This window comes from Monomorium pharaonis, chromosome 6 (assembly GCF_013373865.1).
Source record: "Monomorium pharaonis isolate MP-MQ-018 chromosome 6, ASM1337386v2, whole genome shotgun sequence".
Lineage (NCBI taxonomy): Eukaryota > Metazoa > Arthropoda > Insecta > Hymenoptera > Formicidae > Monomorium > Monomorium pharaonis.
In genome coordinates this window covers 9,276,635-9,300,574 of record NC_050472.1, presented here as the reverse complement: position 1 = coordinate 9,300,574, position 23,940 = coordinate 9,276,635, and the positions used below count along the sequence as shown (strand labels likewise).

Genomic DNA, 23,940 nt, shown 5'->3' with positions numbered 1-23,940 from the left:
GAGAGAGGAGGAGTATAGGTAAAAGAATGTTTGAGAGAGATAAAGAGGAGAACAGAGAGAGGAAGTGGGCTTTTAGGTTGGAAGGTGGAAAGGAGGGACTCTTTGAAATAAGAGAAAAGGATGCCAGGGAGGTGGAGAAGAAAGGAGGGAAAGGGGAGGGATCGAAGAGAGGGAGAGGAGGTTACAGAGGGAGGAGAAGTGGGAGAGGATAAGAAATGCAAGGCACAATAAATGGTACAGTTGGATCAAGGAGGAAGGTATTCCGGATTATCTGAAGAAGGGATGGGGGGAGAGCAGATGGAGGAGAATAGCAAAGTTCAGGTTAGGAAATGAAATGCTGGTGGGGAAATATTGGAAGGAGGAGGAGAGGAGAGTATGTAGGCTGTGTGGAAGAAAGAGGGAATCGTAAGAGATGTAGGGAGTGGAAAGAGGGAGGAGGGGGGATCTGGCAAGAGGCGTGTGGAAGGATTTTTGGGGATGATAAGGGAGATTGGAGGATGGAGAAAAGTGAATGTAGATTTTCATCAGATAATGGTACTTTAACTATAGATTAAAGAATTTATCTGACAACCTAAAGTGAGATCCGTCTTCCTACAAAATCAAAAACTCAAATCAGACCAAAAGGTACGTTGAAAAGAGGGATACGGAATTGACGACAAATTTACGGATATATTTGAAAAAGATTCCAGTTTCATAGAGTCCCCGCAAAACTTTTAATGAATCCACTTGGCTGCATTTGCGCAAACACACCGCACAATATATTTCCTTGAATAAGCTCGTATTAATATAAGTTCGCTGCAGTTCACGCCCGACGTTCAATTGAAAGACGAGACACGGGTTGGCCCGTAATTCTCTTCAATAGCTTACAGTTTGACGTGCCTATTATTATAAATCGGACCATTAACACGTTGGGTTTAATTTGTAAGGAGTTGCAAGAGCGTTAGACGTTTCATCGGTAACCGAGTTGATGACTTTTGTGAGAGAATGCAAATGCCAGAAAGCGCCGTTCGACATTATCGAGGCCCGCAATCTTCATCAGGCTAATAGTCTCGCGGCTAAGGTGAGCGTTTAAAGCTCATTAAAAGCTTATTAGGAAGCTGCCACTGACACATCAGGACGGTTGAAGTTACTGTTAAAAAAACGGTCAAAGAAGTGAAAGGTCAAACGCGAGAGAAATAAAAACGATTGAGATAAACTCGCAATTTACCGATTCCGTGCAACAAGTCTACTTGTACATACGTTTTGTGTAACGGCGGCAGTTATTGCTTTGTAACCTGTACACAGTGTTGCGTAAATAATTTTTTACATAATATAAGTTATGTATATATATTTAAGGGATCGCATTCATTTGAATGACAATCACTTGACCGACACCACTTGGTCGACAGTACACTTGACCGACAGTATCACTTAATCGGCAATTATATGACCGACAAGTACACTTAATCGGCACAATTATTTAATCGACAGTTTATTTGACCGACACCGCTTGGCCGACAGTACACTTAACCGACACGATCATTTGATCGACAGTTTACTTAACCGACACCACTTGGCCAACACACTTGCCCTGAGTGAGTCCCAGATGCGCACAGTAATAAACGGACAGCAGGCTGAGTAAAACGGACACAGTAACAAACAGACGCAGACCAAACGGACACAGTAACAAATGCGCACGGACCAAATGCGCACAGACCAAACGGTCACAGTAACCAACAGACTTACCACATGGGTTGCGAATTCTCAGGGCACCCCTACCGACGGTGTGCATGCGAGAGGGAAGACAAAGCTCCCCTTGCACCCTTCTCGCGCGCGCGCGCGCGCAAAGTATTCTCTGCCCCACGTGGATTTGCGACTGTGCGCATTTGGTCTGTGCGCATTTGTTACTGTGTCCGTTTTGTCTGTGTCCGTTTGTTACTATGTCCGTTTCACTCAGCCTGCTATGTCCGTTTGTTACTGTGCGCATCTGGAACTCACTAGGGGCAAATGTGTCGGCCTAGTGGTGTCGGTTAAGTAAACTGTCGGTCAAATGATCGTGTCGGTTAAGTGTACTAGATCCATATTTAAAATTCACTAACGTTTTATAAGTAAAATATAAGTAATATAACAAAATCAAAATAATACCTGAATCACGGTATTGCCTTTGTATTTTAACGTTGATTTAACATTGCTCTGGTTGAAGAGGATCATTGCGTTGTTGATGTAATAGTCCATGGTGTTATGTTTTCCTGGTATTATAGTAATCCATAAAGGTTTGTAATCGTCTTCGGTGGGTATCAAAGTTTCCTTAAAATCCTCCAGCATCCTAGATTCTTTTGCTGAAATTGACAAATACAATATTTTTTTAATATTTAGGGCACTAGAGTATTGTAATTCCATAGAAATACTTTGGATATTTGAAATGGTATTTTGAATCTCTTTCTTTCTATGTCATTGTGAAGATAAATATATTTCAAAAAAATCTCCTTGAGTTCGGGTTACGGCTGAGATCGCAATTTAGTTATTTAATTAAAATTGCAAAGCTTTTAGCTCTTCAAGATTTTTATTTTTAGTAATAAAAGAGAAAGCGAAAAATAGAATAAAAAACGGAGGACGCAAAGAAAGACGCTCAAAGTAACGTAAATAATGAGTTGGATAAAAGAACTTCAAAAAATCTATGACAAAGCTGCAATACTCATTACTTTATTTTTCTGTTACCGGAGAACGTTTTCGTAATTTTGAAGTTAATTTTTTCTCTCGTCCTCGACGTTTAAGATGTTCGTCATTGTCGTACCGCGAATTCCAGAGATTTCAAAAATTCAACGTTTGACGCGGTAAGCTTCTTGTTCTTGGAACAACCGGATGATCAAATATTCTTGAAAGATATAGCAAGGATATCGGATGTCTGTTTTAATGTTGATGTTTTTGTCGTGAAGATGTTTGCGTTTATTTTTCTTGCGCGTTCCGACACGTTTAGTACGAGCATCTCACGTCCGCGTTATCGTTGCAGCCGTCGTTGCAGCCATCGTCGCACATGCAATCTGATGGTGATTTCTTCTCCTCAAAAATCAATCAATCGTTCGTACTAGTCGACGACACGTATCGTCAGATCCATAACGCTCCGCACGATAATTGGCAGATAAATAATCTGCAACGACTTTTCCAAGATTTTATATCCAGGTGGCACGTTCGGTGAGAAAACTTGTGTATCATGTGTACGCTTCTATCGTTGCTGTACGCGCCCGCGGTTACGTCTGACTCGTGCCATATTCACGGTTCCAGTATACGCTTTAACGTAAATCTCAGCAGCGAGCCGATGTTGTTGGATTTACCAATATTTATTTTGTATGCGCATCTGATCTCACATCTCATCGTATTGTAGTTTACACGAGGAGCATCCGCAATGGCCACATTTGAATTGACCATAGCCATTTACAAGTGATTGCTACTATACCTTTTCTCTTGTATCCACGAAGTAGAACACTGTATTTTTAATTATCCAATCGATGGACGTGACTATTCTGGTGCCATCCGTTTGCGCGGATCGTTATCGAGTCTTCCCTACCATTATTGTCTTTAATCGCAATGTCACTGTGCGTAACATTTGAACGGACCTCATCGCGTTGCGGACGTAATTGCGAAATCTTGCGTTTTAAAAACTCGTTTATAGCGTGCAGTTTGTACGATCCCTCGGGAATCGTAATTTCTGTGTTGTCTTCGTCAAAGTAAAACGTATTGTTTGAGGCATTTACGTTCGGTATTGTGTTATAGGTTTCAAAAATTGCTAGACCGAGCTCGTAGTCATCGTCGCTCAAATCTATAGCTGGAGAATCATGTGCCGCGAGAACGCTGCTCTTGCTGCTTAGGGTAAACGTCAGCGACATGATGGTGGTGAAATACTGAGTCTTTGCGGTATTAGTTCAGCTTTTTAAATTCACACGCGTTGGAAAAACTGCAGGCAGAGTTGTCCACAAATGATCTGATCGTACGTTTGATAGGATGTTTGAATGTACTCAATCGTTGTCACTCCGTCCCCAAAATAATGCACTAGTTCTCTAGACGGTCGAAGATGGCCGAAACTGTCGAAATACGCGACGTGGTTACCCCTCTTTGCGTACGCCACCCAGTGAGTACCGGGGCCCGCCGTATCGTCCAAATTCACGATACCACTCTCGTTTAAACGTGCACCACTTGTCGGTAACGCGTTATGCATGAAAACACCTCTGAAATATGGAATACTTGCGCGTTTTGCCAGTTGCGTCAATTGTACGTTCGTCGTCGCACCTGCGGGTAGCGTTAATGTTTCTTCGACGTTTTCTTTTTCTTATGTACACCTTTTCCGTGTTTGTACGGGGCGAGATACAGTCCTCGTCCGCGTTTGTACGGGGCGAGATATAAGCCGTAACCTTTCATCGCACGATTGTGACGCTGTAACTCCTCGAGCTGACGTCGCGCAGCTTTGTTGTCGTTCACCGCTTTTGCTACATCAGCCGCTCCACCAATCAAGGATCCGAATGCACCCAATATTGGTAAAATTGGTAATGCACCGCCTCGTTCTGCAGCCTGAAATATACGTTTTCTTTTTCGTCGATTTTTTCGTTGAACTCTGCTTCTTCATACTCATACTTTCGTCTTGGCTTTCATGGCTGCCCAGACAGCAGCAGCTGCTGTTCTTTCCCCGAGAGGTGAATCTTTTGCGATTACTCGTTTTAGCGCTTTGTCCGCGAGTATCTTGTCCGCCGCGTGTCTGTCGGTGAGCTCGTTGTTATAAAAGTACGCAATGTCGTGTTCGCGACACGCCGCGTCATGTGAATTTATACCTCGGTTATCTCTGGCCAATCGTCTTTTCAGCCAAGTACCCGGACCGCAAAATTGGTAACCGGGAATATGTAGTTCGAAAGGAAGAGCGTTTATCGCGCGATTCAGTAGTTGACCATAGCCCCTTTTTACTGTTGCGATAGCTGGCATTCGACACAATTCTTGATCAACGGCGCTGGTCCGTCGATGGCTGGTGCGTCCGCTGCCACGGTTGATTGTAATGCTCGTAGCAACGGCGATAGCTTTAAACCTCCGGATCAGCCTTTATATGTTCCGGAAGCCTGTCCCACACGTGATCGAAATATTGTTGCCACACACGCGTAGCAAAATAGGTTTTGGCACAAATTGTAACTGCTCGGCGCTCAATTCGAGTATATCGGAAGGATGTGACAGTATGAGATACATGTTTGATACTGAGCGAAGCGCGATTTTACATCCCTATAAATAGTCCCATATCGCGACATGTTTCGTTCTGAATAAACCAAAAAATATAAGAGATATTGGCAATAGTTCCGAAAACGAACAATGATTTAGTTCAAATTTTGGAAATAAGTTTCTTTTAGCAAAAAAAACACGCAAAAAGGATTTTTGGCGACTCGAAAAATTTTTTTTAATGTCGGTAAATAGGAAATCCATAATTTGTAGGCAAAAATTTAAATGTGTGCTTGTGTTTGTGTGTGACCACAGCGAAGAAATGTCTTTGTTTACATTTTTTATGAGTGTACTTGTAAAATGAGTAAGTGTTAACACCGTTACTATACACCTATATATGCATAAAGCATGAAAATGGCAGAAAACCATGAAAAGACCATAAAAATCATAGTTTTTTCCAATTATTAAGTCGCAAACCCATGTGGTGCAGAAAATGCTTTGCGCGCGCGCGCGCGCGCGCGGGCGCACACACACACACACACACACACACACACACACACACACACACACGGGGGTGCAAGGGGGGCCTTCGGCTCCCCTCCCGCACCTGCTCCCCCGTCGGTAGGGGTGCCCTGAGAAGTCACAACCTATGTGGTACATGCGTGGACGTCGATTTGCTCTGTAAGCGTAGGGGCGGAAGAGTGTGGGTGAACCTCTTTTTATATCAATTATTATTGATATAAAAAGAATTAAATTGCATAATCACTATTTTCTATCTTAATTTCCAGAATATATATGTTTTATATTACTTATTAATACATGAAATGGATCTTTTTCCATTCTTTTCACTCTATACCGCCACAAATATTCACACATATGATCTATTAACGTATCTTCTCTAATGCCATCTCTACTTAAACAAGCTCGTAAACCACGCCACGATGACTCGATAGTTTGCGTGTAAGCTCCGGTTTCCGGATCCACAAAATTCTTCGAATGATTAACGGTTTTGTGTATATAACCATATTTCCTTAAATCCACGTATCCCTTCCAACAATCAGTATGAATTTCTGTACCTATTGCTACATGCTTTTGTATTAGTGATAAAAGTGTATCTTTATCTCGTTTATTTTCGACACACATTTCCAAACAAAACTTGTGTCCTCCGCGCTCTGTCATACCTAAATATATAAATAATTTTAACATTAAAATAAGAATTAGTATAAACACAAATCAGTACAATCTTAAAAATTAATTTTTTTAAGTATATTCCTTCTACTACAACTAAAAAAGTACTTAATATTTATGATCCTCCACGAAAACGTCCTTTTTGAAATTTTCTCCGACCAATTTTACATTCGTCAATTTCTACAATTATTCTAGGACCACCGATTAATCCTTCCGTTTTATATTCCCTATCAAGAGCTATAGTGCAAACTTCTCGGCAGAACAAAAATCTGTCTGCAATTGTTTCACGAGAAATTGTCTCATTATTAATGAGACTACATTCGTGTTTCATTTGCTCAAAAGAAAATTGCCATGCAAAAGCATATGTTATTAATATGCAACTCTCAAGACTAATATGACAACCAGTGTTGGGTAAGATACTTTTAAAATGTATCTCGATACAGATACAGATACTTATAAAAAAATGTATCTAGATACAGATACAGATACACAAACAAAATGTATATAGATACAGATACTCAGATACTTCAGAAGTATCTCAGATACGTATCAGATACTCTTAAATTATTCAAATAAAAAAATCTGAAAAATTTAAATGTTTGTGCGCAACACGAAAAGCGCATTATAAAATCAATAATGACATTTTTGTGTTGCGCATAAATACCTGTCGCTGAACTCTTACTGTCTTTTCCGAATTTTTTATTTGTTTGTTGAGTTGTTGAGTAAACTTGCGTTTCTCGTCTTTTAAATTATATTTTATTGTAATAATAATAATAATATTAATAATGTATGTAATATGCACAAAATCTAATGATTCTATAGACTAGATAGCAAAGTTATTTCATACATAAGTACTATTTGCGCAAATCTAAATGACGCTATCGACAGTAATAGCAAATCAAAAATGACCTTAAAAAAACATTTTTTTCCCAATAAAAACAAAAAGTACGTAAAAATGTATTTGAAAATGTATCTGAAAATGTATCTGAAAAGCAGTTCAGATACTGTGTTTTGTATCTAGATACAGATACAAATACTCTAATTCAAATGTATCTCAGATACAGGTTCAGATACACAAAATGTATCTCTATACATGTATCTAGATACATGTATAGAGATACTACCCAACACTGATGACAACGTTCGAACCATGTATTGTGTGCTGCTGTTATAGAATGAATATTTTCCAAATTTAAAACACCGAAAATGTCCTAAATTATCAGTTCTTTTGACATAAACCATTTTTTTCTTGTTTTGCACGCCATTTTTCCGTAAAAAGTAATTCTATTTCTTTAAGCTAATCAATCGTTGCTTCGCGATTACTTAACTTCTTTGGAAGACAAAATAAATTTATACGATCAGACATTTTCAAATTTATACTTGGTTGAAAGACACGTCTGTATACAGCACTTGTTATCAGTCAACTAATAAGAAATGTAAACAAAGACATTTTCTTCGCTGTGGTCACACACACGCACGCACGCACGCATGCACGCACGCACACACACACACGCACATTTAAATTTTTGCCTACAAATTATGGATTTCATACTTACCGACATTAAAAAAAATTTTTTGAGTCACCAAAAATCCTTCTCGCATATGTTTTTTTCGCTAAAAGAAACCTATTTCCAAAATTTGAACTAAATCGGACATTGTTCGTTTTCGGAACTACAGCAGAGATATTAAACATACGTAAAATGGTTATACATATGAACATAAAAACGGTTATACATATACATAAGGATGTTAAAAACAAATGTGAAATAAACGTGAAAGGTATGTGAACGAACGTGAAATGAGCCTGAAAAGTATGTGAACAAACGTGAAATGAGCGTAAAAGGTATGTGAACGAACGTAAGAAGTACATGAACGAACGTGAAACGAACATGGGAAGTATGTGAACAAACGTGAAATGAACATGGGAAGTATGTGAACGAACGTATGAAGTACGTGAACGAACGTGAAAGGTACGTGAATGAACGTGAAAGGTGTGTGAACGAACGTGAAAAGTACGTGAGCGAACGTGAAATAAACGTTAAAATCACGTTAAAACGTTAATAACGTGAATAAAAACGTTGAGTCGTTGTTAACTCTTTATGTTGGCTCTACATAATAAAAAAATACATATTAAGAATAAACGCATGTAGTAATATATTAATTTTTGTACAATAAAAACTATTATGTATGTTAATTTATATTGAATTATATTAATTTTATATTAATTCTATATTAATTTAGCAGTCATCTTTAACAGGATCGCGCACAGCGATAAGTCGCGTCACGCCCAACCATTGATAAGCACAGCGATCACGCCCAGCCATTGCGAGGTATAGCGTCACGCTCGCGCGGCCATTGATACAGATTGCGATGAGCTTATCTTCTTTCTTCGCGCGGCCATTGATATGCGCCGCGACGAGCTTATCTTCTTTCTTTGCGCTTTCTCTATCCGTACGCTGCATTCACACACGCACACATATACAGCATACGCCGCACTCACTCACCTATAAATAGGGCGTTCGATTCTGCCATATAGTCAGATTCCGAAAACATGAGATTCGTGCGACAGCCGTTGACGATATGCGTTACGAATTACGATGACAAGATACGACTAATGGGGGATGACGAAGAGAGGCGCAAGCATGGCGCGATGCTACCTACTACCATACGCGCGATCATTTGCGGCCCATCGAATTGCGGTAAAACTAACATTGTGATAAACTTATTGGAATGTCTGCACGGTGTACGTTTCGAGAACGTGTACATGTACTCGAAATCTTTGCAACAGCCGAAATATCGGTATTTGGAGAATTTGTTAAGATCGATGAACGAAATTAACTACTTTACGAGTAGTTGTACTAGGGCGGTTCTAACTCAAGTTGGAGTGGGGATAAGGGGAGGGGAGGGGAGGGTAATTAATCGAGGGGAGGGTAATTAATTGAGAGGAAGAGGGTATTTAATTGTAGGGGAGAGGGTAATTAATCGAGAGGGAGAGGGGATTTTATCGAGGAGGAGAGGCTAATTAATAAAGGGGAGGGTATTTAATTAAGGGGAGAGGATATTTAATTGTAGGGGAGAGGGTAATTAATAGAGGGGGAGTATTAATCGGGGAAATTAATCGAGAGGATTAATTAATCTATCGCGAAAGGAGGGTTATCAAATAATTTATCGGGGAGGGGTGGGGTTAACCTGTCACATAAATTTCAAATTTTTTTTGTTCTTATTGTTCTTTACAACAAATGTCTTTGTCATAAATTTCAAACTTTCTTTTTTCTTTTGTTTATTGTTTTTTTTTAACAAATTACCCTGTCATAAATTTCAAACTTTTTTTTTCTTTGTTTATTGTTTCTCTGTAACAAATTATCCTATCATAAATTTTGAACTTCCTTTTGTTTATTGTTTCTTTTTAATAAATTACCTTGTCATAAATCTCAAACTTTTTTTTCTTTTTTTCTTTGTTTATTGTTTCTTTTTAACAAATTACCTTGTCATAAATTTCAAACTTTCTTTTCTTTATTGTTTCTTTTTAACAAATTACCCTGTCATAAATTTTAAACTTCCTTTTCTTTATTATTTCTCTATAACATATTACTCTATCATAAATTTCAAAACTCTTTTGTTTATTGTTTTTCTAACAAATGAGAAACTTGTCTCAACATGTTTTCGAAAGTCCTTTGTGCTCACCACCACCGTCGCTCAGGTAAAGAGACTTTATTATTTCACATATGTAATGTATTGTAATTTTTATTTGATTATTTATAATTTGAGTTAGATTACATATGCATATGTATTCTAATTTAAATTATAAATAATTAAGTAATAAAAATTATATTACGTATATTCCACCCCAGTTACAGTTTGCTCTTTATCTCTCTCTCTCCCGCTACACTAATCATATAAACAGCGCCCTTATCTTGGCTGCTAGCGAGCGCCGATATCAAGCTGCTAGATTTTACAAACATTAAAATATATGTTAGATTAAAAAATAAAAATATAACATTCGGATACTGTAGTCTGCGTTTAATATTATATCTGAAAATTTCTTTTAATTGAACGTGTCGCAACATGTTAAATCTTAGCTTCCCCTTCTTCTAAAATTCTTTTCATCAAAATCACGTGACCAATGTGATTATGCATATTACTATTAAGATATGGTGGAGGGGTGCATCATATAAGAAGAACATCGCCATACATCAGTCGCTCATTACGAATATCCTCACTACAGTCGCTCATTACCGAACGGACAACAAAGAATAACGTTGGCTGCTGGAGTCAATTGGAAAAACTTATTTCTCGAAGATGAACTACTACGTTCCAATCCAGAAAAACGAAGCTCGTGATAAACCGTAAGTATTTCTTAATTAAATCAAATTTTATTACATATTTATTACATATTTATTACATATTTATTTAGATTTTATTTCTAACTCGCATTTTTTTTTTTTTCTTTATAGAACAATATCGCAACCGCGCCATACACCTCGCATCCTGAGAAGGAGATTTCCCCTTACGGCTACATCCTACAAGTACTTGGAAATGGGAATCAGCGTAGGGTCTGAGCCTTTTGTGGAGATGATTCTTGGCGACAACAAGGGAAATCAGCTAATTTTGCCATATATAACATGGCAAAAATTTATCGAGAGACGTGTGGATATTGAGGAACTCGTACGAGCAACTACCCACATAGAAATAAAACCTCCAGTAGACGTCTAATGGACGTCTGCCATGGAAGTATAAACTTCCAGTGGACGTCCATTAGACGTCCAATATAGAGCCATTAGAACTCCACAGTTCCGCATTGTGGACGTCCATTAGACCTTCATTAGAGGTCGTCAAAGAGGTCTATTAGACGTTGTGTGGATCATTAATAGAAGCTTCACGGAGCCTCGATGGATGACTGACGGACATTTCGTGGATCATTAGTAGAAGCTTCATGGAGCCTCAATAGATGATTGACAAAATAAAAATTTAAAATAAAAATTTTATTTCTTTTAAATTATTTTTATTAATAGCACATACTACATTTAGAATAAATTTTTATTAATTAATTAAATTTAAATTATGTAATTTTTTATTTTATTCTTACTTGCCGCTGCTAGGTTTGAACCCGGGACCTTAGGATGACGAACCTTGTACTCTACCTGCTACGCCAATTTGACTCATCGATATGGGTACTTGTTATTGTCTACATATACTTATATGTTATACACTGACGCAACTATATTATTTTTTATAAAAGCAATTAAATTTTGCAAAACATTTTAACTTCTACCATAAAAATAAATGTTCCATACAGCTATGGAAGTTTAATAGATACCTAATGAACGTCTATCTAACTTCCATCATGGAAGTAAATATTCCATAGAGCTATGGAAGTTTAATGGATCCCTAATAGACGTCCATCTAACTTCCACTATGGAAGAAAACATCCAATGGAGCTATGGATGTTTAATGGATCCCTAATGGATGTCTATCTAACTTCCACCATGGAGGTAAACTTCCAATGGAGCCATGCACGTTTACCGGATCTTTAATGGGCGTCTGTCTAACTTCCGCCATTGAGGTAAACCTCCAGTGGAGCTAAGGAAGTTTACTAGACCTCTAATGGACGTCCATCTGACTTCCACCATGGACGTAGACGTCCCATGGATCTATGGAGGTTTAATGGACGTCCATTGGACATCCACTGGATGCCAATTTCTATGTGGGTATACCATCTTCGAGACTTTTTATTTGTGATTTAGTAATGGAAATTGTAAACGTACACGATAAAAGTATCGTAAAATTAACACTGTGTAATATCTGTATATATATGAAACCATTAACAATATTATTTTTACTTAATCTTGAACACTGCGCTGAATCTGTATATAATCAATTATATCAAAATACTTATAGTGTAAGCAATAAATATAAGAAGTTTATTACTATTTTGCGTCAAAATTATGTTACTAATAAGTATGATGCTATAAAAATGTTGAATGAAAATTACGATAAAACTTGTATCATAGAATGCGAACTAGTGATTTATGCATCCGACAATATTGTATATGATGCTTTACATAATTAATAAATATGTTTTTGTATAAATGTTAAAAATTATTTAAGAATTATTCCTATCTCTTACCAATTATCCTAATATATAAAATTAATTTAATTTGTTAAATGTAGTTTTTATTAACTCTTTGCAGCACACATTTTTCTATTAATCGGATTTTTATGAAAATTGGTGTAGAAAGGTTTTTAGGGTCGCTGATTACGAATCTGCCATCAGATTTCAACGATTACTTTTCAAAATAACGGATCCAATATGGCAGCTTACGATTTCGAGTATTTTTTATTGGTTTTTTATAAAAATTGGTATACAGGGATTTTTCAGAACGCTGATTACGAATCCACCATCAGATTTCGACGATTTTTCTTCAAAATGGCGATTTACGATTTTGAGTATTTTTATAGGTTTTTTATGGAAATTGATATATTGAATTTTTTAGGATCGGAATTTTGAAGAATTTCGGACTTTCTTACTTTTTTTTACAAGAACAGATGTACAGAACTAGCTTTTCTAGGTTGATTATGTGTAGGGCATCAGATTTTTGAAATTTAAATATGGAAAATTTCAAATAATGGGTGATAAAAAATGTTTTTTTGAGATTATATATTTTTTCATTTTTTCGACAGTGGTACATAGAACATAAAATTTTTTCATAAAAGAAACTGCACTTAGTTTACTTCAGAGACACGAACGTGGCAGTCATTGTCTCCATTTTCTTTTTTTTGTATTTTTGTATTTTACAATTTTTTTTACTTTTTTATTTTTTTCACAATTTACTTTTTTTATTACAGTTAGCACAGCAAATCAATTTTTCTATTCGTAATTAACATTTTAAAAAATCCCTGTATACTAATTTCCATAAAAAAACCGATAAAAAATACTCAAAATCATAAATCGCCATATTGGATTTGCCATTAAAAAAAATCGTTGAAATCTGATGGTGGATTCGTAATCAGCGTTCTGAAAAATCCCTGTATACCAATTTTTATAAAAAACCGATAAAAAACACTCAAAATCGTAAATCGCCATATTGGATCGCCATTTTGAAAAAGAATCGTTGAAATCTAATAGCAGATTCGTAATCAGCGACTCAAAAAACCTCTGTATACTGATTTTCACAGCTTCACGATTCTTCCTTCTTTCTGACATACATTTTTTGTAAAAAACACACACTTTTTTTCACTTTATTTATTTATATAACAAAATTAACTAATAATAAAGGAAAATTATACCTTACCAAATATTACTAAGACTCTTACTAAAGTAAAATTACAAGAAAAAGTAATAAAATACAGTATTTGGTGTCCGAAAAATTAAAGAAATGACTTCAAGATAGGTGGTCGATATATCGACCACCGTGCCGCAAAGGGTTAAACGAAGAAAAAAAGAAAGGGAAATATGATGGGAAAAAATAAAGTAAAGTAAAAGATTGTATATATATTTTTTTTTATTTTTTATTATTAGACCACCAATTATACAATTTAAATACATTTTGTAAAGCGCAATTGTTCACATGATTCCGACAACGTAAAGTATGCGTAACATCCATTTTATTTAGAGGTTTTATATCTTCGTAATGCACCTCGATATTTTCGACATTAGCGTCCTCGTCCAGAAGCAAGTCCAACAACCATTCTCGTTTCTCACATCCCTTAACGTATATGACGGGTGTTGTTTCATTCCTCATCAGCGCTGCTGTAATCAAGTTTTTAGCCATTCTGTATGGAATCATTCCACCCTCCCATGATATTCCATGATGATGCGTAAGCAACCATGATGCCAAGCGCTTGTCAGCGTTGCTAAGTTGATGCCACGGCATGGGATGTTGAAAAATGTAATGTGAGAGTTCGACGCCATTTTTGAGAGAGGCAAATTCCTTCACGACAAAGCTTCCCCTGACGATGAAGCCTTGCAGATCCACAAACGTTGGTACAGACATGACTGTTATCGTTGAGAAGACTGATCCACATCAATGCGCTATACATTCTTATATCGTCTCAAATGTATTTTTCCGGAGAAAAGTGTGGTGGTATCGTCGTCGTCATCTTAGGTAATTTTGCGCATAACGTTGGTCAACGGATTGTACTGAACTATGCGATCGTGTATGATGAGACAGTACGCGGTGGTGCTTGCGGGTACGTTCTCTTTACAGTCAAATTCTATACGCACATCTACAGTTGCACTCTTAATCGATTCGTTTTGTCGAGAGCAATCGATAATCACAAACGGACTTTTTTGTCGAAAATTCGCGACAGATAGATTCGGCTCAAGATTATCATACCCATAATAGTCTTTACAGAAACGTGTATACATATCATACAGAATTGCCCATCTGTTTTTATCGAAATCCAGATTCATATCGTCATACGGATAACATTCCGAGTTCAGATACAGTTTTACATTTGTCAGTTTGCAATCATTGAATCGACTCGCGTCCTCAAGCATAACGTTCTTCCGACCAGCCTGCAGAGCGAAGACGACGTAACGCGGCTTCTCGAGCTGAGTAGCGGTCTTGATAGCCCATGTATGTTTGGTTGTGCGTTGCAATAATGGAAATTCATACAGATCCCATGAGTGAAAAGCCATGCTGAGATATCGCCCGCTTTCCAGAGCACGCGACATCGACAGTTTATTTCTCTCATTCAACAGCACATGCGGCATTCGCCATTGTACTTTGAATAATTCAATTTCTGGTTCCTGCGCTGGATCGCCGACTAGACAATTATTATCGTTGCGTGCGCGTATCAAGATCAACTCATGACGAGCGTTAATCACCACGCGTTTGTAATCTTCGCAAAATCCCAGTAGCATGTTAAGTGACACACAAAAATTAAAGTATCCATTTACATGATACCACGGATCCCAACCAGCGTTATTCGCAATTTTGGTTCTGTTAGTTGACATGGTCATATAATTCTTGAGCGTGCTGGTTATTCCAACGTTTCTGTTACGATCAATCTCTACACCGTCAAGTTCATATCGAATCTCATCAAACATAAACGCGATGCAATTATTCCCCAATGTCACACTAGATCCCGTAACTGTTTTTTTTATCGTAACTTTTCCCTCGATGTATAGAAAACTTTCAGACGGTAACGTGTATAAATCCTGATGTTGTATAGGTATTCTTATCTCATCACTGTGATCAAACGTTGTATTGGCAAACGGATTGTATGTGTGAGTCTCGATCTTGATGATGCGATCATCGAAGATCGGTTCATTCTCAATGTTTAAAATGTCCGTCATTGTCGTACTGCGAATCCCAAAGATTGAAGAAATGCAACGTTTGACGCGGTAAGTTTCTTTTTCTCAGTGCAAACTTCTTTTCTTGATGATTGAAATTTACTACTAAATGTCGGTTTTGTAAACAATGTGTTATCTTTTACGTGCCCGTTCAATACGAGCATCTCACGCTGCGTCTACACAAGCGTTATCGTCGTAGTCGTCGTACGTGCAATCTGACGGTGATTTCTTCTCCTCGAAAATTAAGCAATCGTCCGTGCTGATCGACGACACGTATCATCAAATCCGAAATGCTCCGTGCGGTGATCGGCAGATAAATGATCTGCCTCGGTGTTTCCGAGATCTTATATCCTGGTGCCTCTTCTTCTTCCTTCTTTCTTAATCACTTCCTCGAACCACTTTTTCTGTCTCTCCTCCCGTTTCAACTTCTCTCTATCCGTCCTCTTCTCTTCCAGCCACCTCTCCTCCATCTTCTCACCCATCCTCCTGTACCGGAACTGTGCACTCTCCTCCTCTTTCACCCCTCTTGAGCCCCTCTCGCTTTCAGTTTTTTTCTCCAGTCCGTCCTCGTATCCACTGCGTTCCCATATTTCTTCTTTCTCGTTCTTCCTGTCTCCCATTCTCTTTCTTGCCTACTGTTTTCCTTCTTCTGTTCTCTCACCTATTCTCCTCTTCTCTCTCTCTCTCTCTCTCTCTCTCTCTCTCTCTCTCTCTCTCTCTCTCTCTCTCTCTCTCTCTCTCTTCAAATGTATCCCCCGATTTCTCCAATGCTTTATCCTCTCTCCTCTTCCTCGTCATTTCCTTCTCTACCTTTGCCTTCTCGATACTCCTCCTCACCTCCACCTTACTCTCTCCTCCGGCTGCCGTCACCCCCTCTCTCTCCGTCCATCTCTCCTCTTCCTTTTCTCTTTCTCTCTCTAGCTTTTTCGCGTTCACTTTCAGCTTTCTCTTCATCTCTCTCTCTCTCTCTCTTCTACCATTCTCTTCTTCCGCTCTCACTTAAATCCTTGTGGTCAATTTTTCTCCTTCTTCTCTCCCTTCACCGTTCCCTCCACACCTTCTCTAAACTCCTCAACTCTCACTTCCCCTTTCTCAACTGTCCACAATTTTTCACCGTACAATACATTCGTGTGTAATTTTTAATTCAACAATAATTCTTGTGCACAGTTTTACCACGTACAATTTTTTTGTATACAATATATTTGTGTAGAATATTTTGATCGTATACAATTATTTTGTCTTGAATATGATCAGTGTTCTTTAGAATGTATAATATATAAATATAAAGAATCTTTTTGTATTAAAAAAAATTTAAATATATAATTTTGAAAAAGTAAAAAACAGCTGAACAAAAGGCTGATCTTAGAGAAAAATTAGACTAACTAGAATCACTGGTAAGTCTAGAATATCAGTAAAGGATTAAATTTTCTTCTAAGTTGCTAACAAATAGTTCATGTCTGTATATTTTAAATTATCAAATGTGACATAAATAAATGCAAAGTTTCTACTCACTCATGTGATACAAAGCCAAGTTCTCCAAGCTTCCATTATACTTCTCAAACGCTTGATTAATAGGTGCAAACACAGTTAAGGGTCTGCATGTAAGCATAAGATATGCCATCTCGTTAGTTTTCAAAAGGTTGTAAAACTGCAACAAAAAGACAAAATATGGCTTTACAGCCTGTTTGATCTGGTTGTCTTTTTGCTAATTGATCACTAATTATCAGATATATTGACAATAATCACAAATATCTCAAAAATAAGATAAAATTGTATTTTACTACACTTCACAATATTTCCACATTTTCTTAAGTGCGTACATCCCAGTAATATTCAACGACTATTCAGACGTTCATCAAATATCTTTGAGATATTGCAATATTCTGACAAGATATCTTGAGGAGATCCCACACATATATTTTGCTGTGTGGGATATGTGTGTATAAGATATTAATAAAATCTAGAATTCAATACATAAAATTTACAAAAAGAAATGTTTATCACATTCTTTTAAGTAAATACTTCTGCATTCTTTCACAGCACATCTTACAAGGGAACCTCGCAAACCCGAAAATTCTGATTTTAATGAAACTTGGCATAAATGTAGAGAGGGTAAATACATGAATTTAGAATTTATAATTTGGTGTTTATAAATGGTTTAAAGGGTTGAAACCACCCTTCAAAAATTTAGAGTTTTTGCCTTTTCTCGATATATCTCGTAAAATAAACAAAATATTAAAAAATGTTTTATACAAAAGTTTTACAGTATAAATACCTCTATTTAACAATGCTATTTATTTTTTTTATTTTTTTTCAAAAACAAATTTTTAAAAAAAAAAAATTTTTTTTTTCCAAAAAAATAAGTAGAATATTTAAATAGAGGTATTCGTGCTGTAAAACTTTCGTATGAAACATTTTTTTATATTTTGTTTAGTTTACGAGATATATCGAGAAAACGCAAAAATGTTTCAACTTTAAAACGTGCATTCACCCCTTCAAGCCAGTTTTGAACCAAAATAAAACATTTCTAAATTAATGTATTTACTCTCTCTACATTTATGCCAAGTTTCATTAAAATCAGAAAATTTTCCGTTTGGGCTTATAAATTGTTTGAAGGAGTGAAACTATCCTTCAAAGGTTGAGATATTTTTATCTTTTCTCGATATATCTCGTAAACTATACAAAATATAAAAAAATGTTTTATACAAAAGTTTTACTGCATAAATATTTTTATTTAACTACGCTGTTTATTTTTCAAAAAAAATTTGTTTTTAATTAAAATAAATTTTTAATAAAATTGATTTTTATGTATATAGCATTTATGAAGTAATTATACTATCTTATACTACATTTTATTTATATCATCTATGTGTATATTATGTATGTTATATATTATCTATGTTATAACCCTATACATTTATATCTGCATCCATGTATGTATTAGTTTTCATCTAACCGCAATATTATAGTCACGTTGCTTTCACACAGTTCATCAAATAGTAAGTCATTCACTGCATTTGTTATAATATCTTTTATCACATCACGTAATTGTATTTCTCTTTCATTTATAGGCGTTGGTGGAATATGTGTAATTTGAAATAAAATAATTAACATATTAAGAACATTTGCAACATTTATGTGTAACATTATGCTTCGCTTAATTAAGAACAATCTAATAGAAAAATGAAGCACACGTTAGATGTGACACTGGTGTACTGATCAAGCATACGTCAGACTTGATACTGATGTGAAAATGACGCGTAACATCATTAATAAAGATATCAAACTTTGATACGTAATTTCTGCGAGACAATCTACTGTCGGTGCTGCGCTGTGAGAGACTGATTTTTTTTTGTCTTATGACAATCGCGATCGCAGAGGAGAAAGAGGGGCGGCAAGGAAACTGATTTCGAGTCTTATTTGGGCATCGATTTGACATGCCCTTTTTTGGGCATGTTTTGCATAGTTACCACGATGCGAGAAAACGAAAGAAGCGCGCGTGATGAGCTAGGGACAGCGCTGTGCGACTAAGTGCATCGAATGGACGAACTACAACGAGCGCGATGGCTGTCAGCAGCTTTCACTACTTGCGGATAAAACAAAGCAAAAAAAATGCTGAAATTCTAATAATATTGTTCTAGTCTCGAACAAATAGTATAATTACTTTGTAAATGCTATACACATAAAAGTCAATTTTATTGAAAATTTATTTTAATTAAAAAAATTTTTTTTTTGAAAGATAAACGTAGTTAAATAAAAGTATTTATGCTGTAAAACTTTTGTATAAAAAATTTCTTTATATTTTGTTTAGTTTACGAGATATATCAAGAAAAGGTAAAAATATATCAACCTTTGAAGGGAGTTTCACTCCTTTAAACCGTTTATAAGCTTAAACAGAAAATTTTCTGATTTTAATAAAACTTAGCATAAATGTAGAGGGAGTAAATACATTAATTTAAAAATGTTTTATTTTGATTAAAAAACGGCTTGAAGGGGTGAAAGCACGCTTCAAAGTTAAGACATTTTTGCGTTTTCTCGATATATCTCGTAAACTAAACAAAATATAAATAAATGTTTCATACAAAAGTTTTACGGCATAAATACCTCTATTTAAATTATCTATTTATTTTTTCAAAAAAATTTTTTTTCAAAGAAAAAACTTGTTTAAAAAAAGAATTTTTTTTGAATAAATAGCATAGCTAAATAAAAATATTTATACTGTAAAACTTTTATATAAAATATTTTTTAATATTTCGTTTAGTTTACGAGGTATATCGAGAAAAGGCAAAAATTTTTGAAAGGTGGTTTCAACCCTTTAAACCGTTTATCAGGATCAACTTATAATTTCTAAATTCATGTATTTACCCATTTTACATTTATGCCAAGTTTCATTAAAATCAGAATTTTCGGGTTTGCGAGGTGTTCCCTTGTTAGTGTTATTTTACTGACTTTTAGTATCACTATTTTTATATAAAATTATTACATATGTATCAATTTCACCTAATGTTATCCCTCCGTTATATGCTCAGTGAATTAAAACCCGCACAACATATAATATTGCTATAGTATCACAGTAATATAATATTGTAGTAATATTACAACGGAAATGTAATATTATAGAAATCTTGTTGACATATTGCATTGCGATATATTATAATGTAAAATTTAATTTTACCAGAAGAACAGATCAAAAACATATATTTTAATTAGTTATTTTACATGTTATTTCGCATATGTAAAAATCAGTAAAAAATTGTATTTATATTTATTTATTAAAGTACTATTTAACTATACATGTTTTACCTTTCTAACATCTATTAAACTGATTTATGACAAATATGTATTTATAAACATTAAGTTTAAGGATTATTACGAAATGTTAGGTTGCGTACAATCTTTGAAGTCAAGCAACGCCAACAGCGACTTACACTTGGATGGGTAACTGTTTTTTCGATTGTAGAAGTTAAGCAATGTGATAAATAGGGTATAACTGTGGTTTGGATAGTTGCGGTGTGTGTAGTGCACGGTGAAATATTTTTGCAATATGGATGCAAATACTACAATAGATAAAACATGTACCCGAAATGAGTGAGTCTCAGATGCGCACAGTAATAAACGGACACAGCAGGCTGAGTAAAACGGACAAATGCGCACAGTCGCAAACCCATGTGGTGCAGAGAATGCTATGCGCACACACACACACACACACACACACACACACACACACACACACACACACACACACACATGGGGGGAAAGAGTGCAAGGGAGGCTTCGCCTCCCCTCCCGCACCCACCCTGTCGGTAGAGGTGCCCGAGAAGTCGCAACCTATGTGGTAAGTTTGTTGGTTATGTGTCCGTTTGGTCTGTGCGCATTTGGTCTGTGTCCGTTTCGTTCAGCCTGCTGTGTCCGTTTATTACTGTGCGCATCTGGGACGCTCCCATAAGGATTATACAGGGTGTCCCTGAGCACCCACGCCAATGCTTGTAAAGAGGTAGAAGGGATCGAGACAAACATAAATACCCAATATTGTTTGGGTTTGGTTTACCAATAATCGAGATATAAATTTTTTTAATTGTGCGAATGAGAGCGCGCGGAAGGAAGAGCTCGAGCCGCTTGAGCCGTAGCACGGCCCACTGTCTCGAGTATTGGCGCCGGCGGCCGGGGGGAAGAGGGAGAGTCGCGCCGCTCTGTGCTTCGCTGCTCCCACGTCCCACCGCACCGCGTCTAGACTCGCATCAATGGCCGCTCTCGCGTCCCACCGCACCGCGCCAAGACTCGCGTCGTTACACACATTCATGACAAATGACATAATTATGAATATAGTAAATTAATTAAAATTTTTGGTACATTCACGATAGATTCTTTCTTTTTCTTAAATATCTTATTTACAGTATCATACAATTCTAACTTTGTTTCTTATCGAATTGTATCGTACTGTTAAATCTTTGATAACAAAAACATTGATAAAAAATTATCCTAAAATTCACGATTGATTCTTAAATTGAGTTTTTTTATACGTGTATTATAATATTTGCCACATCGAGTTCTCTCATCGTTATCTTTTTCTCTTACACGATGTCTTCATAGATATTTTTTCATACTGCAACAATGAAACATACTTAACTAACAGGAAATGAGAGAACGATAGAAAATGATATCATTTCTTGAAATTTTTTCTTTTTGATTCAGAGAAATGATGGATTGTGAAATATAAAATGATTAGATTCTCGTGTTTTTTTTTTAAATAAATCACTGAAAATCTATCGTAATTAGTAAGTATTTTGGATAAGTATTTCGCGCATTTTAGTACGACACCTCTCTCTCTCTCTCTCTCTCTCTCTCTCTCTCTCTCTCTCTCTCTCTCTCTCTCTCTCTCTCTCTCACTCACTCTCTCCCTCTCAAGTACTCATAAATACAATAAATATTATCACTTTTAACAACATCTTCACATTGTACTATCTACTTATATTTTGTGTAATTTAAATAAAAATTTTTATTAAACACGCTCGAAGAAAAAAATTAGCGAAAATTATCACTAGAACTGCGATAAATAATCAGCGCGATATTTTCTCTCTGAGTGTTGTGTCGCGTTTAATATTAAAAGTGTTAAAGAAAAAGTAATCTCGTTAAAAAAAAATTTTATGACACATAATGAAACTCGAATAGTATTGATTGGAACTGTTGTTAGAAATGCTGTTTATTGTAAAAAATAAACAAAGATAAAAAGATGTATGTCGCGAATTTAGCAGAATATCTTTGTAACGAGCCGTTATCCGCAACCGGGATAAGCCGGTAAAAACATACGAGGCCGTTACCCTCTACCTCGCGTAGGCACCCCGCTCCTTACTCTCCTGCCCCTCTCGTCATCCTGTGGAGGGTATAAAAACCCTCCACCGATCGAGAAAAGGCAGATCTTCCCGATCAGCGGACTGAGCTGATCGTTTCCTCCAGGTGAAGTGAGCCTGGCCTCCCGGAGCACGGATTGAGTGCGAACCTAACCTAAAATCCCACCGGCACGAAGTGAGTGCCTCCCGAGTCGCGGAGTGAGCGGCGACACACCGACACGATCCTCGTCCCGACCACGAGGTGAGTGGTCCCGCACCACCGCCGGGGACCCCGGAGTGAGGGGATAACCGGCACCGCGAAGACCATCCTCGCGAGATGATCACCGACCGCGCGAACAGCTGATGTCGACAACAGCTGACTCCGCCGAAACGCGCGCTCCGCCGTCTACCGCACCGCGAGTACCGCGCAGCCGCGCACCGCCGTAGCCAATCACGGGGCCGGGCCGATCGACACGGCCAACCATAGCGACACTCCGCACGACGCCGGCGCGACCGACGCAAGGGGCCAATCCCGGCACCGTCGCCGCCGACACAGACGCCGCACGGCAGAACGATTTCGCCACGAACGCCGCAATCTGCAAGACCGCCCGCGACCGCCAATAAAACACCGACCGTCACCACGACCAATCGGAGCACCGTACGTGCTCGCACATCACGACATTCGCAATACCTGTACATATTAGTTATAAGTTGTTGGAGTAGGGAACCTGTAAATATTAGAATAGGGCATATATTGTAATAACGTAGGGTATTATCGTTATAATAAATCATAGTTAACCGAACGTCATACTCGTCTCTTTATTCACTAAGTCCACCGCCCGGACCCTGAATCCCGCGGCTATCCGCGCTAATAATTTACAAGCACGATTCACGGTTACAAATGGCGCCCGAACAGGGACTCGAATAAAGAAACGAGTATTCCGCGAGAATGAAACCGACCGGGTGGATTCACCACCTGAGGAAAAGCATGTTAATTCGCGAATTAAAACGCCGCGGACTAAACGCCGAGGGCACCCGCGACGAAATGCGGGCACGCCTGATCGACTTCGTGCAAACCAACGAAGCGACATCCGGGGAAGCCGAGAGCAACACGAGTAGCGATGAGGAAGACCGCGGAACCGTCCGCGAAGGAACCCAGACGCTACGGACACCCCGGCGCAGCCGGACACTGTCAGACACCACCACTCTCTTGGACACCGTCCGCAAATGGGGGTGTCAATTCGACGGGAAGGACGGACTCGCCTTCCTGGAGAGACTCGAAGACCTCCGCCTGAGTTACGCACTGACACACGCGCAGCTACAACGATGCCTCCCACTGCTGTTCAAGGACCAAGCGCTTTTATGGTACCGCAATAACCGAGACGAGTGGCAAGGATGGGCCGAATTCGAGGAAGACTTCCGACGATACTTTGTACCCTCCAGAACACGATTCGAGCT

General features: G+C 37.5%; 1 protein-coding gene across 3 annotated transcripts in view; it reads right to left on the bottom strand.

Moving 5' to 3' along the window:
* Positions 1-23,940, bottom strand: part of LOC105837331 (fasciclin-1) — a 412,374-nt gene that overhangs the window by 257,019 nt on the left and 131,415 nt on the right. For all 3 annotated transcript variants that reach the window (XR_004963764.1, XM_036288707.1, XM_036288708.1), the window contains exons 2-3: positions 17,168-17,303; positions 2,125-2,318 (exon numbers count right to left, since the gene is read on the bottom strand). Coding sequence is in view for 2 of the 3 variants with exons in the window: in XM_036288707.1 (XP_036144600.1) it covers positions 2,125-2,318; positions 17,168-17,303 (330 nt within the window). In the remaining variant the exon portion in view is untranslated. The remainder of the gene's footprint in view (positions 1-2,124; positions 2,319-17,167; positions 17,304-23,940) is intronic.